The 21,525-nt window shown below is 45.8% G+C and overlaps 2 protein-coding genes across 2 annotated transcripts; one reads left to right on the forward strand and one right to left on the reverse strand.

The window, feature by feature from the left end:
- Window positions 1–1,918: 1,918 nt before the first annotated feature.
- On the reverse strand, window positions 1,919–9,108 carry LOC113568278 (syntaxin-10). The gene is made up of 8 exons (XM_026996461.2): window positions 9,024–9,108; window positions 8,219–8,388; window positions 7,925–8,019; window positions 6,050–6,112; window positions 4,953–5,054; window positions 4,740–4,846; window positions 4,326–4,420; window positions 1,919–3,657 (listed from the first exon to the last, which is right to left on the reverse strand). Exons 1-8 carry the CDS (start codon window positions 9,056–9,058, stop codon window positions 3,581–3,583), a joined length of 744 nt encoding a protein of 247 aa, XP_026852262.1. The 5' UTR covers window positions 9,059–9,108; the 3' UTR covers window positions 1,919–3,580.
- Window positions 9,109–13,211: 4,103 nt separating this feature from the next.
- ier2b (immediate early response 2b) lies at window positions 13,212–14,973 on the forward strand. Its single transcript, XM_026996460.2, has one exon. It carries the CDS (start codon window positions 13,579–13,581, stop codon window positions 14,107–14,109), a length of 531 nt encoding a protein of 176 aa, XP_026852261.2. The 5' UTR covers window positions 13,212–13,578; the 3' UTR covers window positions 14,110–14,973.
- The last annotated feature ends 6,552 nt before the right edge of the window (window positions 14,974–21,525 follow it).

Below are 21,525 nucleotides of genomic sequence, written 5' to 3' on the forward strand. Positions count from 1 at the left end.
TTTAGCTGAGGGTTTGAGCTCTGAGCCAGCAATGCTGCACGTTTCGCGCCCTCTCACACACTTTTATAGCGAGGGGGTGGCTGCAGCCACCTTAGGATCTGTTGCTTTTAAAATGTTTATTATATATTTTTTTCTTCTTTTTACTTGTCTTAATTCCACTGTTGTCGTTTTTTTGATTGTTGTTGTCTCTAGCTGTGTTCAGGCCACACCCCCTTCATCATGGGTGTAGAGTGGGTGTGGCCAAGAGATGTTCGACGTGTCTCTCTAATCAGTGGGGTTGGGAGGGAGGGGAGAGTCAGAGCAGGACACACTGTGTAATATGACTGAAAATCAACATAACAGGTGGGAACGTCAATATGGACAATTATGCATAATAACTTACTAATCACATGTATTATGCATTAGGGGATTTCCCCCCCCCCCCCCCATGTATTATCGATCCATCACTTCTCTCCTCTCCTCCCTGTGCTGCACTCTGCATTTGTTGTGCGCCGATCTGCTACCAGCGACCTCTAGGCCCCTCCGGGGTCACAACCTCTTCTACTGCTCAGCTCTATGGACCCGGCCCACCAGAGCCTGACTGACACACGCACACACCCTTTGCGCAGGTGTGTGGATCTACCTCCGCAGCCCTCTGCCATGGTTCCCTGGTCCCAGAGCCCTAGAAAGGTCTTAGGTGTGTCACATGTGGATTTTCTGATGGAGGGGTGTGTCTAGAATGTGGAATGTGGTAGATTATTACCTCACAATGGGGCCAGGGGGTTCTATCGCCATGGTAATGGAGAGAGTGTCTCTGGTGTGGTTCCAAGGTTCTTGCAGGTCTTTTTATTTATCCACTATAAATACCAATATACATATGTACAATACGCTATAAATATCAATATATAATGTATACTGTACATTATAAAAACACTAAAGAAGTTTGATTGTTAGTTGTGCTTTTGCAGCATGAAGTATTAAAGCCCCCACAAATCGCTTTTTTGAAATCCGATGCAGTAATGTTTACTGATGTCAAACCCCACCCCCACCCTGAGTACAGGAGTGTTCATCTGTGTTCAAAGTGCCAATACCTTTGTGAGTTCCTTTACTGTGATCCAATACGAAAGATAATTGCACATTAACTACTGTAATAAAAATGGGGGAAAAAAAATGGAATAAATCTTAATTTAAAAAAAAAGAAAGAAAAAAAAAAGTTTGTGGCAAGAAACTTTCACTCTTCTTGTTCGCATGATGTCCATAAACTGAAGTTATTATAAATGCATATTTATTGAGGATCCAGGAAGTTTATTCCAGCAAATCAGAAAGTCATTTCACATCAAATCACATACCGAACGTGTACAGTCAGAAAAGGAACCGCCGTCCTTCAGCACGGCTCTTCCAAACGAACCAACCGCTACGCAACTGTAAATGGCAAACAAGCTCGTACCGAACACAATTCTGCATGTAAGAACGTAGACAAACCAAACCATACTACACAGTAGCATTTTGGCAATTTCTTTTTTTCTGCAGATCACCACATTGAAACTGTGCCTTTGATATAAAAATGGAGAGTGAGAAAACCTGGCAGCTGCACGAAGATTTCCACAAACATTGCTCTCACGAAACTGCAGTGTGTGTGCGCGAGTTTGTTCTGGGTCCTGGGTTTAATGTAGATCCCCTCTATGAGCTTGCACACACAGAAAGCATTCACAGTCTGCCAGTCCAAGAACATATCTGTGATCTGACAGAGTGTGTGTGTCTCACTCACTCACACACACACACACACACACACACACACACACACACACACACACACACACACACACACCAAAAGCCCTGCCAAAATTTTTAGGGCTGGACTAGGTATTTAGCTGTACTCCCGCTGAGAGGGAATTTAAACGGGTCGTCCATCATCTTTTCTTCAGGATTCATATCGGCCCCTTATTATAAGTGAATTAGACATATCGACCAAAACATCAGCAATAACCATGTTAATCCCAGCAGGACGCTTGTCCCTCAGAGGTAAAAATAGCAAACATTGTGAGAATTACATACCTTTATAAAAACTGGAGACTTTTTTTTGTTGTTGTACTGATCATTTCTCATAAAAAAAATCAGATTTAAAAAAGATCATTTCTACTGCAGTCCGCTGAACGATACAGTAACGCATGTTAGAACCGTGAGTCTGCATTTGCTTAAAATGCCAAAATAAATCACATTAGTTCAGCTCTGTAGACTGTGTGTGGCAGGACTGGGCCTCGTTTCTGGATCGTTTTGTGAGCTGAACCAGGTTAGTTACACAGAGGAGAGCAGAAGAACCAACACCATGCTCGTGTCTGCTCTGCACTTCCATTAGGTGTCTGATTACGCGAGCGATTGGTCAGATCTCAGTGTCTGACATGGATCTGATCTCCCCCCTGGACTCCAGCTGCATGCTGTGTCAGTTGTTAATCGCTATCACGAGCTGGTGGCTCCTGACTGATCTCAGTTGCTCCAGGTGAAAGTTTTGCCAATGACTGAATCGCAGCATTTGCAACCCCCACCCCCAAAGTAAACAATTTGTCAAAATCTCTCCGGACAGCCCGAGTCACGTCTCATCAAGACTTCATCACTCTACCTATTCAACTGCAATAGGTTTTGGCAACTGTTGTACAGCCAGCTGCAGGAGGACGGCATGCGCAGCAGTACTGGTCTGGGATCAGGTTCCACTGCCATTTATATGTCCGGTAGTCCGGAAAACTGATCCTAGACGAGCACTGCTGCACATGTTTATTGGGACGTGATCACAGACTATAGATAACAGTAAGCTCTTCTACAAATGCTGACGTGAAGGGGCTACAGTGAGTACTCAACGAGCGGTTTTTGTTTTTTGGGAGTTTTTGTAATAAAAGTTCAAAAGGACTCTTCTTTAAAACACTCTCACAGTGGCCATTCAAGCCCCAGTGATCCCCACAGCGAGGCAGACGATCACAGATAACAACCAGGGCAGACCTCAGAAAGCACTGGCAGACTCCCACAAGACCCCAGCCACCTCCGTGGAGTCACGGGACTGAAATGTACGACCCGATTCTCCTCGGGAACGTCCACCGCGCTATCGGACCTCCTGACCTTCTCTGGCTCCCAGACTCTAACCAGCATTGCCGACCAAAAGTTTTGCCCTGCCGCTGCACGAGGGTTGACATTTGCATAACGATATTTCAAGCAGCTATTTTACATGATCACTTCGCTACACTGGGAACCACACATGTATAAACACGTAATAAGGCAACGCCGCCCCACCCAAATGCGTCCCGGAGTAAAATGAAAAGTCTGACTATAAAAAAAAATAATAACCACCCACTGTTTGCCGCATCGGTCTTAAGGTGATGCAGTCCAGTGTAGGTTATGCACGGCACCCATATCCTACGTGACGGGGGAGGGGGAGAAAATGGAAGGGGGAGGAGTCCCAGCAGATAAAGACCTCAATTCTACAGTCTGGGTGGATGTGTGGGTGGAGTGCTGGAAAGAGGAGGGTCTTTTCTCGTCTCAGACCGCCCCCAGGGCGGGGCGGGGCCTGTTAGGGCAGGATTGCTGGAGGCCAGACGGACGTGAGCAGTCATCCTCACAGGGCGAAGAAAAGGATGAGGACCACGATCAGGATGACGACGAGCGCTCCTATTGCGCACCACTGCCTCCTACCTGCAACACAGAGCAACAGCAACAGCCCATCAGCGGCCGAAGTGCGGCCCAGGTCGTTCTGGGACTAGGCAAGGTCTATGAATGGACCCATGTTTGGTGTTATGACGGTGACGGATGAGCGGGGAAGCATGCTGAGTGCGTGCTGGGTTCAGTGAGGGTCACTGTAATGGAATATTACACTGCATGTGTCAAAAAGGGAGTGGAACAGACAGTTCCTCTTTCTGCAAACTGCACGCATTGCCAGAACATCACAACAACTCTTGTATAATCTGCTAATCTGGCTTCTGAGAAGAACGCTCTATTGCGGGGCAGATAAAACAGCAGGGAGCAAAACAACCCTTTTTCTGTGTAGTTTTGCTCGCTTGGGAGGGCTGAGAGCAGAACAAGAAGCACAGTGGAAAAGAAGGAAGCCATTTCTCCCTTACAGATGCCGTGTGTGTGAGAGATACCCTCGGGCTGAGACAAACTATAGATTTTATTTTGCTGTACCCACTGGTGTTCGGCTTATCGGTATTATAGGATTGGAGACTTCCACCACAGTACTTGGTGTGTGTTAACATAGTGGTGTTGGGTTGGATGTGTGGAAAATATGGACGGTGCATGTTGGGTAGGGTGCTGGGCTGGGCGGGTGTGGGGGGCGCGCGTGTATCAGATTGGGCTGCACGTACTGCTGGTCATGTGGGAAACCTTTTCAAGTTTCTTCAGCACTGAATCCATTCTGGACCCCGTCTGCTCCATCTCCTCAGTGAACTCTCCCAACATTCTGAAACACGCGTGCACGCACGCACACACGCGCACACACGCGCACACACGCGCACACACACACACACACACTTTCTTTAAAGTCTAAGTAAGAGACAGGTGTGTTTCCTAAACTGCTTCGGGGGAAAATAAAGAGACAGATTGGCAGTTAGTAATGAGGCCACTCTATTCACTCCACCCAGCCAGCAAGACTGTAGTCCAACCAGCAGAGGGCAGCATAGAGCAGTGGTAGTGCAGTGTGTGACAGAATCTGCTGGCCATTTAGTGATGCTCACAGATAAACTGCTGCTAAAACGTTCAGCTGACAACACACTACTTACATGGACTGTTCGTCAAGTTCGTCCCCGATCCTACTTGACATATCCTTCAGCACACGGATGCTTCCGGACACCAGCTCCAACTGGTCGTCCTGATCCTGCACAATGAGCTGCACAGCAGGGGGCGCCATTACAGCATTGATGTCAGTCATATGAAGGTATGTGTGTGTGTGAGAGAGAGAGATCGTGCGGGGAGGTGAGGGTGTGAGTGTGCACCTGCTGCTGTTCCTGCTGCTCCTGGAGGTATCTGGAGTTGGCTGATACTAGGTGTGGCTCCAAACCTGCATATCGCGTCTGTGTGGACCCACCCATCAACACCTGTGCAGAGTGCATGTGTTTAAGAGTCTCCCTATCCCTCCCTCCTTCCCTCCCTCTCTCACACACACACACACACACACACACACACACACACACACACACACACACACACACACACACACACTCTCTCGATGATACTCCCTCACACACTCGCTCTCACACTCACTCCCATACACTCACTCCCTCTCACACTCACTCCCTCTCACTACCCCTAACTCATTCACTCCCTCTCATTCACACTCCCTCACTCACTCCCTCTCACTCCATACACTCAGACTCTCGCTCACCCCACACACACACGCTCCCACACACACACGCTCCCACACACACACGCTCCCACACACACACGCTCCCACACACACACGCTCCCACACACACACGCTCCCACACACACACACGCTCCCACACACACACACGCTCCCACACACACACACGCTCCCACACACACACACGCTCCCACACACACACGCTCCCACACACACACGCTCCCACACACACACGCTCCCACACACACACGCTCCCACACACACACGCTCCCACACACACACGCTCACAATTTCACTCACTCACTCTAAAATACAGTTATGTGTAGGACATTTTATAGGATAGTTTTAAGAGTAGGTTATGTAGATTTTATATATATGCTTGTTTTGTGTTAAGGATTTGTCTAAGGAAGCAGCCTTCAATTCTGCATGCTGAATCCATAAACCAGTCCAGGATTTTGTAATCACCCGTAATTAATCTGCATCATTAACAGGTATTCAGATCATAGTCCTAAGGGTTATGGTACTGTTTTTAAACTCTCCTTTTACCTTGCAGGCACAAGTAATAAAAAAGTTGCTAATTGGCTACGTTAATATTATTATTTATTTAACAATTAAGTACAGCGGTGATCACAAAATCCGTAACTGGAAAATGAGCTTGAAGCCTGGAACTGAAGATCTGTGGGTCGTAGCACACTGTGATGATGGAGGATTTTAAGGGAGAAAACTCACTTGTCTGTTTTTCTTCTCTGCCTGTGCTACGGCAGAAGGACTGGAGAGCTGTTCCTTCATCTCCTACACACACACACACACACACACACACACACACACACACAATATGTGGGTATGGTATGGTGTGCCTAATGAATTAATACTGAGCAGTGTGTTCTCAGAACAGTCATCTCGGTTCTTCATGGCATGGGATTTGCCAGAGCTGGAAACATTAGTTTGGAATTTGGTCCATGGTGACATGACTATCGTGTAACTAGTGCAGATGAACCTCCCGTTCTACCACATTTCAACGTTGCTCTATCGGGTTCAGCTCTGGTGACTGGGGAGAGACCAAAATACATTGCCCTGTTTATGGGACCAGTTTACAATTACTTGTGCTATAAACATGACAGAAATAGCCATCACAAGATGGATAAATTGTCATAAAGGAAGGACCAAGAACAGAAACTATAACATTAAAATGATGCTCAATTAGAGTGGCTCGATGTGACCCAGGAAGCATTCCCATTAGATCCACCAAACAAGCTGACTCAAGGCAGGTTGGGTTCATAGATTCATGCTATTTATGCTACAAACTGACCCTTAACCCTTGACCAAACTAACGTTTTTCCAACGTTCAGCCGTCCTGTTTCGGTGAGTCTTTACCCTAAAATCTGACCAGAGTATAGCCTGACACGAGCTTCTGCTGTTGTCTTTTACAGTTACACTCAACCAGAGCAACGTACAATTTTCGATCATATTAAAGAGGTGGGGCAGTGTAGTATTAGGAGTCTGGCCCAAGGACTCATATTGATGTGTGGTGTATTTGCTCAGACAGAATTGAAGTCCAGTCTCCCATGGGACAGGCGCTGTTAGCCACTACAAAACACCAAAAAAACAAACGGAAAGCCCCAAACGAGAGCCCAATTACTTACCCTCGCTGCTCTTCAGCGTCCTCTAGATACCAAAGCAGGCAGGGCCAAACATAACTGAAGCGATTTACATTTACATTTCATCAGGTTGGGATTTAGCTTTAAATGCTGAATTATAGCCTAAGTGGAACAAATTACATTTTCTTTATTATTTTATTTTGCACTTTGGTAACAAATGCGTTTCAGTTTTGTAGCTGACAGACCTACTGGCTTTTGTTTTTAGCCCTATATAAAAACATGATCTATACATGTTACTCCTTGATGCACTACAGGCTGTACCAACTGGAGGGTTCTCGTTGCTTTATCCCTGCATCATACCGCACTGTGGTGCGACCCAAAGCGGTACACCCACAGTTCTCAGAAGCTGTTCTGGTTCTGTGCGAGGTTATCTGAGTTATAGCCGGCCTGTCAGCTCACACTGATCTGGCCATTCTCATCAAGGTGTTTCTGCCTGGAGAACTGCAGCTCACTGGAGTGTTTATGCCTTTGTAATTTCCCAGTTCTGTGTAAACTCTACAGACCGTTTTTGCACGAAACTCTCGGCTCATGTGCAGTTTCCAAACCAGTTTGTCTTGTACCAACAGCCATGCCTTGATCCAAGTCACTCAAATCAGTTTTCCCCTATTCTGATACACTGATGTATAACATTAGCAATATCTCTTGACCCATATTTGCATGATATAATGTACTGCCCTGCTGACCTGCCACCACAGGATTGGCTGATGAGATAATGACATGAATGAGCAGGTGTACAGGTGTTCCTAATAAAGTGGATGGTGAGTGAACATGTAGGAAAATCTGTAAGGCATACGAGCTGGATGCCCCAAATTCCAAACAGGAAAACCACAGACAGTGACAAACCCACAAACTAAGATCCTGTGGACCCCTGAGACAGACAAGCAAGAAATGGCATCCCAGACAAATGTGGCGATGATGAGTGCATGCGGATGGGTTATGCACGTACCTGAACAGCCGTGCGTGTCTGCTCCACAAACTCACGCCTCTCTTGCAGTTCATTCTCCCCGAGACGGAACTTTCCAGGGTTGGACTCCACGATGCCTCACATGGTTAAGGGTTATAAACACACACACATTCCTACATTTATCTACCTTATCTCGTTTTCTGCTATGAGGTAACCTCACCCTCTCTCTCGGACACACGTTCTTGCACATGTGCAGAGGGCTGCAAGCAATTTCCCTCTGAAGCAGCATGCACTAAAGTCAGAACACCCCCCCCCCCCCTCTTTCTGTGAGGATACTGATGGTTTCATGGAGGTCCTCCAGGTCCCAGTCAATGGCTCGCAGGCAGTTGCGGAGTTCATTAGTGCTCCACTCGAGCTCGTCGCGGCTCACCGGCGTCTCCTCGTGCAGCAGCTCTTCCCAGCGCCCAAACAGTCCGCGCGCCCGCGACAACGCCTTCTGCACTTCCCTGACAAAACGCGTGCGGGTTTCAGTGTGGGTGCGCGTTCATGCAGAGGAAAAAAACAAACAAACAAGCAAACACACAAGCAAACAAACAAACAAACCGACGGTCAGGCAACGTAGTTTTTTTTTTTTTACTGTAAAACTCCAATAACGTGGCAGGCAGCAGATATGCGCGATCAGATGATACACCGTCTTACACCTTTGTCTAAAGTACCATAAAAGACGACGTCTTTGCAAAATGCAACTTAACGTCGAGAGGGAATCTGCGAGCTGAACTAGTGTAAAGTTAACTATCGGACAGCCTGACAGGAGTCGGACACGCCTGCTAGCAAACGCGGACCTGGCCTGAAACATCACTCCCCACTTCCTCACACTACCGAACTGTGCAGACCCAACACAGGTAAACGTTTCTATGTTTCCACAGTTAATCGAACAATAACTAGCCGTCCGCTTCGACGGGAAACCCAAAGGCCTATCCTAGCTAAGCTAACGCTAGCAGCGCTGCTATTAGCGCTCAAAAACCAGCCCTGCTGTACGTTACTGACGTCTTACTGTCAATTCATAACAAGACAGCAGCAAACCCTGGACTTCACTGATAACGAAAGTTCACAGGCAAAGTATTAAAATATATTGGGTTACCCTTTTACCACGAAAAACGGATCCTCCAGCGACATGTTGGCTCCTTTACCTCAGGAGCTTGTCTGAAGTCAGCACCAGCAATAAGGAGCATTCCTGTGTACGAACCTAACAATTTTTCAGAATAAAAGTTCGACTTTTATTCCAAGTCCTTCGAATCAAGACGAAGTCCTTGCATAAAGTAGAGGAAATGTGCAAGCCTCATTAGTACTGTGCTATTTTGTAAAGTTATTAAAATTACAGGATGCTTGCTGAATAGCTTCTGCATCAGTGTGAATTTTATTTTTTTTAAATATTCACAGTATTATATGTTTCTACCAGATGTTCTGTTCATCAACTGAAACTCAGAGGCAGTAATAAACTGAGCAAGTATTTCAACCAGACACATTACCAGTGACCTCAAGCAGCCGTTTGTACTTCTTAGCAGGAAAAACACAGACACAATTTGTTTGTGTGTGTGTGTGTGTGTGTGTGTGTGTGTGTGTGTGTGTGTGTGTGTGTGTGTGTGTGTGTGTGTGTGTGTGTGTGTCTGTCTGTCTGTCTGTCTGTGTGTGCACGCATGCTTAATTAGCCATGGTAATTAAGACAAAATCATAAATTGTACCACATTAATTATTTGCACCTGTCTAAATAACATTTTTAGAATACAGAAAAAAATTAGTAATTATTGACATTTAATAATTAGTTTTACAGCTTGAGTAATGTAGGTGTGGATTGAGTAATGTAAGGGTGGACTGAGTAATGTAGGGGTGGATTGAGTTAGGTAGAGGTAGACTGAGTAAAGTAGAGGTGGACTGAGTAATGTAGGGGTGAATTGAGTAAGGTAGGGGTGGATTGAGTAATGTAGGGGTGAATTGAGTAAAGTAGAGGTGAACTGAGTAATGTAGGGGTGGCTTGAGTAAAGTAGAGGTGGACTGAGTAATGTAGGGGTGGATTGAGTAAGGTAGAGGTAGACTGAGCAATGTAGGGGTGGATTGAGTAATGTAGGGGTGAATTGAGTAAAGTAGAGGTGGACTGAGTAATGTAGGGGTAGATTGAGTAAGGTAGGGGTGGACTGAGTAATGTAGGGATGGACTGAGTAAGGTAGGGGTGGATTGAGTAATGTAGGGGTGGATTGAGTAAAGTAGAGGTGGACTGAGTAATGTAGGGGTGGATTGAGTAAGGTAGGGGTGGATTGAGTAATGTAGGGGTGGACTGAGTAAGGTAGGGGTGGGTTGAGTAATGTAGGGGTGGACTGAGGAAAGGTAAGGGTGTGCAATATATATGCTGATCGCTATCAACATGTTGATCCTAGAGTCATGCGGGTAGATCATATCTCATTTTAAATTATATTCAATTATCCCATTACTTTTCAACATTCCTGCAGATTCTACAGACTCTGGTGGTAGGAAGGTCAACAAAAATGATTGACATGAAACATGGCCAGTCTCCTTCTGCCCTTAAATTTACTAGTTGTTACCATAGTTACTCCACAGCCTGCCACTCCTGGGACTTTACCTATCTAGCTTTATAACTAGAAAACGTGTATCTACTGGTAACCAATCAAATTAACACAACTTTGACATTTTTCTTTATGTAATTTTCAATGTGACTCTTACAATATTGTGGCTGGGAAGACCCATTGTGCTGCAAATGAACAGTCGCTCTACAAATGAAAAATGCATTACTGCGTTTGCTGCTATTTCCAGGCTGTAAAGAATGCTAATAAAACAAAATCCCATTTAACACAAATATAAATGTGACCATGCCAGGAAATAACTAATCAGCTACTTTTAGAGTGTTACTATTTTACAATCCCGTTCAACCTAATGAGATACTGTTTAATATATCTCAGTTTCTGTCTATATACCTGACATTTATGAGTGTTATAGATTTATATCATATTTTGTATGTATGTACAAACATCACACTTTAGATAACTAACTAGGTATTAAGACAGAAACGTAGTCTTGTTAAATTGGACTTGTTTATCAGTGTCCTTTATGGCTGTGTTCTGTACAGCCTAGCAACATGAATAGGCCAGTTGTTCATTCTGTATCAGCCTAACCAATATAAGGATATAACAAAGGTAATCACAAATATAATTCTTTGTCATCAGCTACTCAGTTTCCACTGGTGTCATAGGAATCCTTCCCCTCGGCATGTCCTTCGGAAACAATTCCGTTGTGTTGTGGCTGGATTTCGCTTTTCAGAAATGTAGTGCATGTGTTTTCATTTTGATAAATCTGCTTTGTGTAATTGCAGAGCTTTTTACATTTGCAGTGTAATGAGTGTTCACAGCCACCATACTTGCAGTATGAGTGCAAGTCCCTTACTCCATTCAACGTAAATCACCAAAATATGGTGTGATTTTTTTAGTTGTTTGCTCACTAATGCTGATATCAATACTGTCCGCTGATAAGCATTTTTAAGAGCAACCATAAACTTAAAAGGGAACGTTTAAACTTTAAAAAAAAAAAGAAAAAAAAGAATGAGACCAACTTTTTGTGTGTGTATCCCTAGTGTGTAAGGACATGGTAGTGTAAGAACATGAATGTCTGTAATGACGTGATAGTGAAAATACATTATAGTGAAAGGGTCATGAGCATATGAGTATGTAAAGGCCTGATAGTGAAAGGTCATGATTGTGTAAGCGTATGAGTGTGTAATGACATAAGTGTATAAGAGAATGAGTAAGGGCATGAGTGTGTAAGGACATGAATGTGTAAGGACATGAGTGTATAAGAGAATGAGTAAGGGCATGAGTGTGTAAGGGCATGAGTGTGTAAGGGCATGAGTGTGTAAGGGCATGAGTGTGTAAGGACATGATTGTGTAAGGACATGAGTGTATAAGAGAATGAGTAAGGGCATGAGTGTGTAAGGACATGAGTGTATAAGAGAATGAGTAAGGGCATGAGTGTGTAAGGACATGAGTGTGTAAGGGCATGAGTGTGTAAGGACATGAGTGTATAAGAGAATGAGTAAGGGCATGAGTGTGTAAGGGCATGAGTGTGTAAGGACATGATTGTGTGGTTACATGTACAGTCCTGACATGGGGAGTCATGGCTCTCCTGTCTTCTCCTCTCATCTACTCCCAATCCCAGCTCACGCCTTCCGTCCCGTGTCTTGCCTTCCTGACATTCACGCTGTTTCTTGTTCACATACATGTGCACGCGCAGACACGTGTGCATGTCTGACACACAGTGGAGAGTAGAGAGCTGGGGTTTTTTTGTGCTGTGATTGGAAAAATAACTTTACTATCTGGTGCGTCATTGTGTTGATAAAGAGCAAACTATATGTACAGTGCTAATCATGCATGACACCCAGAATGTTCCTCTGGCTGGCTCTCTCTGTTTCTCTCTCTCTGCACTGTTTCTATGTAGATCTATAACCAGCTCTGCTGCCCAGTCTCAACCCTGATTAATAGCTACAGAACACAGAAAAAACATGCAGTGCAACAGTGCACAGTTACCCTGGCCGTGTAACTAAATCATGTACATCAAATGTCAAGCTGACATGCCGTGGCCTCATTCATTGCACTATACACTACTACGGTATCTATCTATCTATCTATCTATCTATCTATCTATCTATCTATCTATCTATATATATATATATATATATATATATATATATATATATATATATATATATATATATATATATATATATATATATATATATATATATATATATATATATATATATTTCCTTCTTACTAAAAAGACGTCTTTCTGCTTGAGCCTAGGTGAGTGACACCTGCCTCTGACCTAAATCACTTTGCTGCCTGGTAACGCGACCACAAGACAACCCCATATATGGAACCGCAGTGACGACATCACCACTGGCGGAACATGCGCACGTCATGGCTTTTCCACCGCGCGTGCCAGGTACCGGATGTGCCATATATGGACTCAAAACCTGACAACCAGGGGTGAGAGCGGTTAGAAAAAAAATGGAGAATGAATTGGATGTAAAATTAATTTCATGATTTCAAGACGATGCAGTAATGGAGGTGTGTTAGGAGAGTGAAAAGAGGTGGGCCTGACACTCTTGCCCTCACAAAGAACACGTGAATCTGTAATCTCAAAATGCCAAATCGGTGATTACAGTTTTAATGACACAGAAATAACTTGTAGGCCTAATTACATATTATACATTTCGGAATTAAGTTACCCGACCTTTTCCACATCTGCATTTCAGTTCGGGTTTCATGAAAACGAACGCCCATGAGTTTCAGAACGAACATCAACTATATCCTCATCTGGCTAAAGACTAGCGGGATTCGTAGATGTGTCGAGGGACGTGAGTGTGTAAGTAGTGGGACACGGGGTGTCAAATAGTGCCAAGGAGGTTGGCGAGACGAGGAAGGGGAGCGATTACAAACACAATGCAAGGAATGGAAACGGGTTACGTCAGCAGAGCCGGAATAAAACACCGCCCTGTGGCGAGAAAAGTTGCCGTAACGCGAAATAGCCGAGAAGTGGCGGCGCATAAGTCGAGAGCAGAGGAAACCAAAAGAAGCACAGAGGTGCCGATGATCGCAACAATCTGACGGTCTTGGGTGTACCGGAGGACTATGGATGTGAAAGCCGAAGCGAAAAGAATTATGGCGGTGTCGATAAGCAAGCTGTACACGTCCCGAACTCAGCGCGGTGGACTGCGGCTTCACCGGAGCCTTCTGCTTTCCATGGTGATCAAATCTGCCAGGGACATCTACCACGCCGCTCTGATGTCAAACACCGCGGAGAAGGTCGTTCCCTGCTCCCCGGAACCGGAGACCGAAGGACGCATGGGTACAAGCACGGACTTGACCACGCTCCCCGACTCCTCCGTGACGTTGAGCCCCGAGGCTGGCGCTGTCAAGGTCGCCGTGGAGTCTCGAGGGCGCGCAGAGACCACGGGGGAGAACAAGGAGAACATGGGGTGCCTTAAACCCGTGCGAGACTCAAGGAAGCGCCCGGGTAAAACGGTGGCGGAGCCGGACTTTCTGCCTTTAAAGAAGGCGAGGCTAGAGACGGAAGAAGAGACACTGAGAACGCCTCGCTGCTGGCGCCCCGTCGACGCGTTGGCATCCTTGCCGGCAAACCGTGCCGTCGCCGCTTACTGAGCGTAGAAAGGTTTAGGGCTGGTTTTGTGAAGCCACCGGCACGTTAAGGGAGTGTCTACGTGAAAAGACCTTCCGCTGAACGGTCGTTGATGCTCCCGGGTGAGCGGGAACACGGCGCGCCGGTACCTGTCCGACGGAGCTTGCCGCGACGCGCTCAGGAGAGGAAAGCCGCGGCGAAGGGTGTGGGGGTGGAGTGGGACGGGCCGAGAAGTTGTTGCTCAGTCTGCGCAACCCAGTCGTGTTTCCGGATGAATCAGATTGTTCTGACGGCGACTTTTGACTCTTCTGCTACGGACCACACACACACACACACACACACACACTCGCGAACAGGACATTTTCTGGAGAAAGAAGACTCCAGTAAAGATGATCTTTAAAAAAGTAAAAGTAAAGAAGGTTTTGGTTTTTTTTGTTTGTTTGTTTTTTTTGGACGGTGTGGGACATTATTTGTTTGGACTAACTTTGTCAGCAAGGTTCCACTTGTGTATCGAGGCGAAAGCACTGCAAATTATACTGTCACATTTTGAATTTACTTTTGACGAAATGTTTACTTTCATATTTCAACTCCATTCGATATAAACAGATAGGTGGATGTAAATAATTGATAGTTTGCATTGTGAGTTTTGTCTATACTGCCTTAAAATGCCAAGCTTTAAATGACATAAAATATTTGCCTTTTTGTTGCTAGACGAAACATTTCTAAATGTACTGATTTTATAAACCAAGAGGGAACAATCAAACAGCTTGCATTGTGTATTTTGTACCACTTTTATACAATTCATAAACAAGATGTTTGTGTTTGTCTACCTTTTGAAAGGGATGGATCATTCAGCATAAAAATGAATAAACATTTTCATGTCCAGACTCCAATAATCTTTAATGTTCATTTTAAGAGTTCGACCCCTTTGCTCAGCGATGGTAGTGTGAGCGCCAGCTTCTCACCAGACTACAAGAGCTGCTGTTCATGCTGTGCAGTGCCGTAGACTCTTAAGGACCTGGCAGATCTGAGGGTTTGTCAGGTGTTGGGTGAAAGAGGCTGATACCCACACTGGCTCAGTTTCTCCCCCTCCTGATTGTGGCTCAGAAAATAACTTCTATCTTAATCATCATAAAGATGATTAGAGAGACATGCCTGAACATGTTCCTTACCTTGTCTTCCCCCCCTCTCTCTCTCTCCCTCTCTCTCTCTCTCTCTCTCTCTCTCCCTCTCTCTCTCTCTCTCTCCCTCTCTCTCTCCCTCTCTCTCTCTCTCTCTCTCTCTCTCTCTCTCTCTCTCTCTCTCCCTCTCTCTCTCTCACACACACGCACAACCACTTTACTGTAACGTGTCAGTAAATGCGCGTGATATGGTGACTACCGCTGGCACGCGTCCAGCTGTTCTCATGTCTGAGTAGTATTATTCGTTATTATAATGTGTTTTAAGAAACAAAAATGTTGTTTTATTTCTTGGCAAAAAATTTAAGACTTTTGCCTGCCGCAGTTCAGGTGTGTCTATCTCAGGACCTAAAGATGTAAGTTGGCACATCACACTGGAGGAATAAATTCACACAGGAATGGAATTCACACTGGAGGAATAAATAATTGTTTCTCTCAATGGAGAACCGACCGAAAGCTGGGCAGGAAGTTGTCTAATTTAATCACTTCTCTCCCCGCGTGTGTATCAGCACACATGAATAAGCCATGCATCACACTCTCGGTGCGTATCTGTGTGCGCCTGTCACAGGATGAGTATGACCCAGGAAGAGGACTTGTGGGAGATGAGAAGGTGACGGTAGAAGAACATGAGATCAGTCCTTCTGGGACCGCGGTCAGGGCTGTGGGCGGAGTTCTCTGACAGACAGTCCAGTCGGCAGTGAGGTGATAATTCTCCATCCACCCCTCCTCCCGTCCTCAGGGAGGAAGAAACGCCAAGGCTGCGATCGCCGTGGACCATCTGTGGCTATAACGGCAGGGGAAGTTTCAGGCCAGCATTCCAGATGTGTTAAAGCTAATTAAGTCGATACTATTAGTTAGTTCCAGACTAATAAACCTGATACCATTACCGTCATTGACCTAACACTATATCCACCACTAGTGAAGGGCTGTACAAAACGTGGTGTTTCGGATGACGGAAATGACTCTGGAATTTGAAGGTATTGATTTGTGTCAGCTTGCAGGCTGTAGGTATTAAAAATTGTACGCAGTCACTGCCTGACCCTGTTCTCTGAGTTATTGTGTCATTTTTGGTTACTACTGCAGGTCTAGGAGTGAGACAGTGCACTGCCGCTAACAGAAGCGGGAGCTTTTCTTCAGGGCTGAAACACTCCTTCCTCTCTGGGACGGCTGGACTGGATCAGGGAGCTGATTTGTTGTGACCTTCTCTGCTCCACGTTCTTCCTGTTCGCAGTCACGCAATGTTCACACAGGCAGAGTAAACAGGACGAGGGGCGAGGATGTGTGTGTGTGTGTGTGTGTGTGTGTGTGTGTGTGTGTATTTAAGAGACGGGCCATTGCGAGGCAAGAGTATGTGTGAGACAGACAAAGCATCATAACACTTACACATGGTTTTTAATCAAAGCAGACAAAGATGCAGACAACCTGCAGGTAGAATGCCTTCTCTCTGGGTTTTATTCTGGACCTTTCAGGAGGGTTCTGTGCAGAATTACAAAATGCACTGAGAAACAGGGAGAGAGAGAGACTTTTTCAAAGGGGATAGTTTTTCATAGCCAGAACAAACAGGGAACATCAGATCAAGTCTCTGCTTTCGTAGCCAAACATCAGCAAACAGAGCATGTTTTTTTTTTTTTTTTACTTTATTCACAGCAGTGCAAGACCCCCCATATGAGGACCATTTCTTCTCTCTGTTTTACGTTGTTTGTTTTTTAAAATATCTTTTATTGTTCAAACAGCATTTGCAGGTGGCATCTTACTTGCAGTTCTCAGTGATCAGTTGGGAAAAGAAACAAACACCCTTTCATATCACATCTTTTTTTCCCCATCTGTTGGTGCTCTTTTTTGTCCTTTTTAATTTTTTTGTTTTTAAAAATAGAAGAAAAAGGAACACATCGCTCTTAAAAACATCTATATTTATATATTTATACATATATACTATTTTTCTCTGTTTTTTTTGTTTTTTTTATATTGTTAATTCCTGAAGTTGACTTGATAACCCACATAGTGGCATGCACATTGCACATGCAAATCATGAATTACACTCCTCTGGTTTTCATTGCTATTTTTTTCCCTTAAAACTTCCTCTTTTGCATCTGATGGTTACCGTTGATGATGTATGCATGTAACTATGGAAACTGGTTAACGGGAAAGACTCTGGGAGGGGGTTTTGGGTGCCACAATAACAGATCAATAAGTTGAGGAGGACACACACACACACACACACACACACACACACACACACACACACACACACACACACACACACACACACACACACACACACAGAGCCTTGTGCTCTGGGCTCTAGCACCAGAGATATACTGTGAAGAATCACACTACTACTGAGTCAGTGTAAAAGACACTTTCTCTTGTCCTGTGACTCCGTTTCTGTCTCTGAGAGGTGTGTAATCATTTCACCTCTCTTCTGTGTTTCATCATTCCACCACAACCCTGTATCACTGGGACCACCATGCTTTCTGCTACTTTTATTAACAGATAGAAAGGTTATTCATATTGTTTACTTCATTCTGAGCTGAATTCCACCACACCCTCCTACACTGTCTTCTATGGCAGCCATTTCCTCTGGGAGTCTCCCCTGTGTGTAATGCAGCACTGCTCTCTGTAACCAGCCTCTCGGAGCGGAACAGAGCGGTGGCTGAAATGAACCGAAATGAAAGGGCAGGAGGTTTGAAGAAGAGAAGAATGGAGCACAACAGCGAAGCCACCTGGGACGACAGAGAAAGAGACGCATACTCTGTTGCAGGAATGTTCCAGAGGCTACAGCGAACACGTGTACGGAGATCACAAACACATCACAGCAATGACCTGTTCTCCGCATACTCAGAGAGAGAGAGAGAGAGGGTGAGAGAGAGAGGGAGAGAGAGGGTGAGAGAGAGAGAGAGAGAGAGGGCGAGAGAGAGAGAGAGACAGAGAGAGAGAGAGAGAGAGAGAGAGAGAGAGAGAGAGAGAGAGGATGAGCAAAGGGTTGAAAGAGAGGGAAGGGCGAACATGGCCGATGTAAGGAAACGGACTTTCCTCTGAGGGAGGCAGCCGGTGGAGGAGGATTCCGTAATGATGGAGTGATGGGGGATAAGTGTGGAGCAGCCGGGCGCAGTGTGACAAGGGTGAGGCTGTGCTGCACACTGTAAGGCACTAAATCCAGCCTGCCTTTCCATTAGTCAGACACACACACACACACTCTCTCACACACACTCTCTCTTTCTCTCTCTCTCTCTCACACACACACACACACACACACACACACACACACACACACTCTCATGCACTCTCTCTCTCTCACACACATACAGACACACACACACACTCTCACGCACTCTCTCTCTCACACACACATACACACACACACACACTCTCACGCACTCTCTCTCTCTCACACATACAGACACACACACACACTCTCACGCACTCTCTCTCTCACACACACATACACACACACACACACTCTCACGCACTCTCTCTCTCTCACACACATACAGACACACACACACTCTCACGCACTCTCTCTCTCACACACACACACTCTCACGCACTCTCTCTCTCACACACACATACACACACACACACACTCTCACGCACTCTCTCTCTCTCACACACATACACACACACACACACTGTCACGCACTCACTCACCCAGGCTCATGCACTCTCTCTCTCTCTCTCTCTCAGACACACACACACACACACACACACCCTCGACTGCTGTATGTCCATAGCAGTGACCCCTTCCTCCCAGGTCTTTATGTTATTGTGAATGCTACCTTCATCAAACTGGTATGTGGTGACATTAAGGCAGTCTGGGTAATGGGTGAGAATGAGGCAGTCTGGGAAATTAGTGGTTAGGGCAGTGTTGGTAATGGGCGATTAGGGCGTTATGGATAATGGATGTTTTTGACAGGGAGGATAATGGGAGAGACCGGAGCCATGTCAGTATTGGATGATATCTTGGGTCTTGGGGGCAGTATGGATATTGCATGGTATTGGAGCAGTGTGGGTAATGCGGTGTTGCTGAGCACAACACTGTTGACCCAGGAAACAAACAGTCCATGAGCTTGGTACAGCGCCATGGCAACGGTGTGACTAAATCCCTCTGGGACTGAATGGCATTGTAGTTATTTTTTGGCATGATTACTGCCTGAGTGGGCCATAGCTGTGCCTCTGGGTCTCTCGCTCATACACACATACAGGAAAAAACTACAACTCCCAGAATCCCCCCCCCCCATCCCCTGTTCCCATATATTAGCATGCACACGCCCACACACACGCACATACACACACATTGCAGTGCTGTTCTGTACAGAGGGAGGCCACATCACTGTGGCAGAGCTATGTTACAGGAGACTATAGTTTTGGCAGCACTGGTAATCAGACAGTAGAAGGACAGCCCTTATTTGTGTTGAACACAACAAATGAACTATGACAAAAACCAAAACGAACATTCAAACAAACAAACAAACAAACAAAAGAAAAGCATAAACAAGGTGGAAGTAGTGTGAATGTGCTGTCGGTGTGAATGCCTTTTTGACCTTAACCCACAGGCCCCAGCCACGACAACCCTAACGGCAGCATGAACGCATAACTGTAATCGCCTAAGAAGAACCTGAAGCAGTAACAGGCAGTACTGGAGCATTGGAAATCAAACCCCAAAACAAGCACAGCTAAATCTCCGTGCACCCACCCCAACGGGACAATTCATGGAATTTTAGAAACGTTAATCCCTCCATATTTGAATGCTAAAAACAAAGCCCGTGTGTCACCCACTGACTCGTGTCTAGAGGCAAAATGGGACCAGAGTTTCTGCTAACGTTTTTGTCTTCTTTTCTTTTTCCTGGTGGAAAGAGTCCAAGAGTCTATAACACGTAGAACGGAACACATGCAGAAGCTCGACACCAGCCGAATCCTTCCTGTAGAGACCTGAGAAAATCTCCTAAACTTCAGCTCAGAACACACAGGGGGAGCCAAATCAGATATCCACCATGGAAGGAAGTATTACTGAGAGAGAGAGAGAGCCAAGATGGACACCCTGACAGAGCTGTTTCCTTTTTCTTCATTGCTTTCAGAGAAACTGGGATCTCTCCCACTACGTTACTGTGCCTGTCTGCCTTTCTAAAACTCAGACAGGGTGGGCACAGGAATTTGGTAAGGCGTAGTGTGATTGAATCTGTCACAAGGAGGGACTAAGAGAGAGAGAGAAAGAGAGAGAGAGAGAGAGAGAGAGGGAGACAGGACTGGGGCTAGTGTGTGACACAGAAGGCACTGTGGCTCTGTAGGTTCATCTGCCTATCATCTTCATCATCAACCTCATCTCCAGCCATCGTCGTGACCCTTGAGCAGGGGGTTCCCCAGGGGTCCAGTGCAGGGCCTGGCTCCCTGTAGGCTAGTGTGTACGGGCCGGGGTTCTGTAAAGCTAGGCTGGATATAGCCACGTCGCTACGACCCACAGCAGGTGGGAGGAGACAGGAGGGGAGAGGCAGCGTGTGCGTGCACACGGCCGGCGGCGCGAGGCCGGACCGCACCGGTCCACGTCCTGGTCGGGACATGCAATAACACGCGCGCCACACACGCCAGTATATTCATGCTGTCTGCATAGATGCACGCTTGTAGTATCCAACCTTTTTTTTTTTTTTTTTTTAAATGTACGGTTAAACGGAGCGAGGGTGTTTTAGAACTTCTGGATGCTTGCGTGATCACTGGTATTTTGAACGTGGTGGAAAAGCCACTATTTGTAATGACAGAGTAATTTATAAGAAGAGCGTGTCGTAAGCTAAAGGTGAAGCTAGTATGGATCAAGGTGTAGTGGTTTGAAGAGTGTGAGCTGTGATGGGGTGGGTGTCATATGTACTGCATGGGGGCTGATGACATGCAGAGGGAGGAGTGTGTGTGTGGGGGGGGGTAGCAGAAAAAGGCAGAGCCCCTCCCCCAAATAACTTTGTCTGCCTGTGTAGTATCCTGAGCAGCGGCTAGGGGGCAGCAGAGAGCCAGCTAGGTAGGTAGGGCAGAACAGCTGGCTCCCAGAACGTTCCAACTTTTGCAAGTAATCGGAGAGATTCAGCAGGGGCCAGATCCAAGCCCTCCAATCAGAAACAGCGTTAATGAATAAAGAGCCTTGCTGTCTCCCCATGAAGATCACACTCGGGTTGCAAATGCAACAGATGCCCTCAAATGCCCTCATCTTTAGGGAGCAAAAAATAATAATTTTCCCCATCGTGGAGCTTGACCAACACTGCACAGCAGTACAACACGTAA

This window comes from Electrophorus electricus, chromosome 21, assembly GCF_013358815.1.
Source record: "Electrophorus electricus isolate fEleEle1 chromosome 21, fEleEle1.pri, whole genome shotgun sequence".
Classification (NCBI taxonomy): domain Eukaryota; kingdom Metazoa; phylum Chordata; class Actinopteri; order Gymnotiformes; family Gymnotidae; genus Electrophorus; species Electrophorus electricus.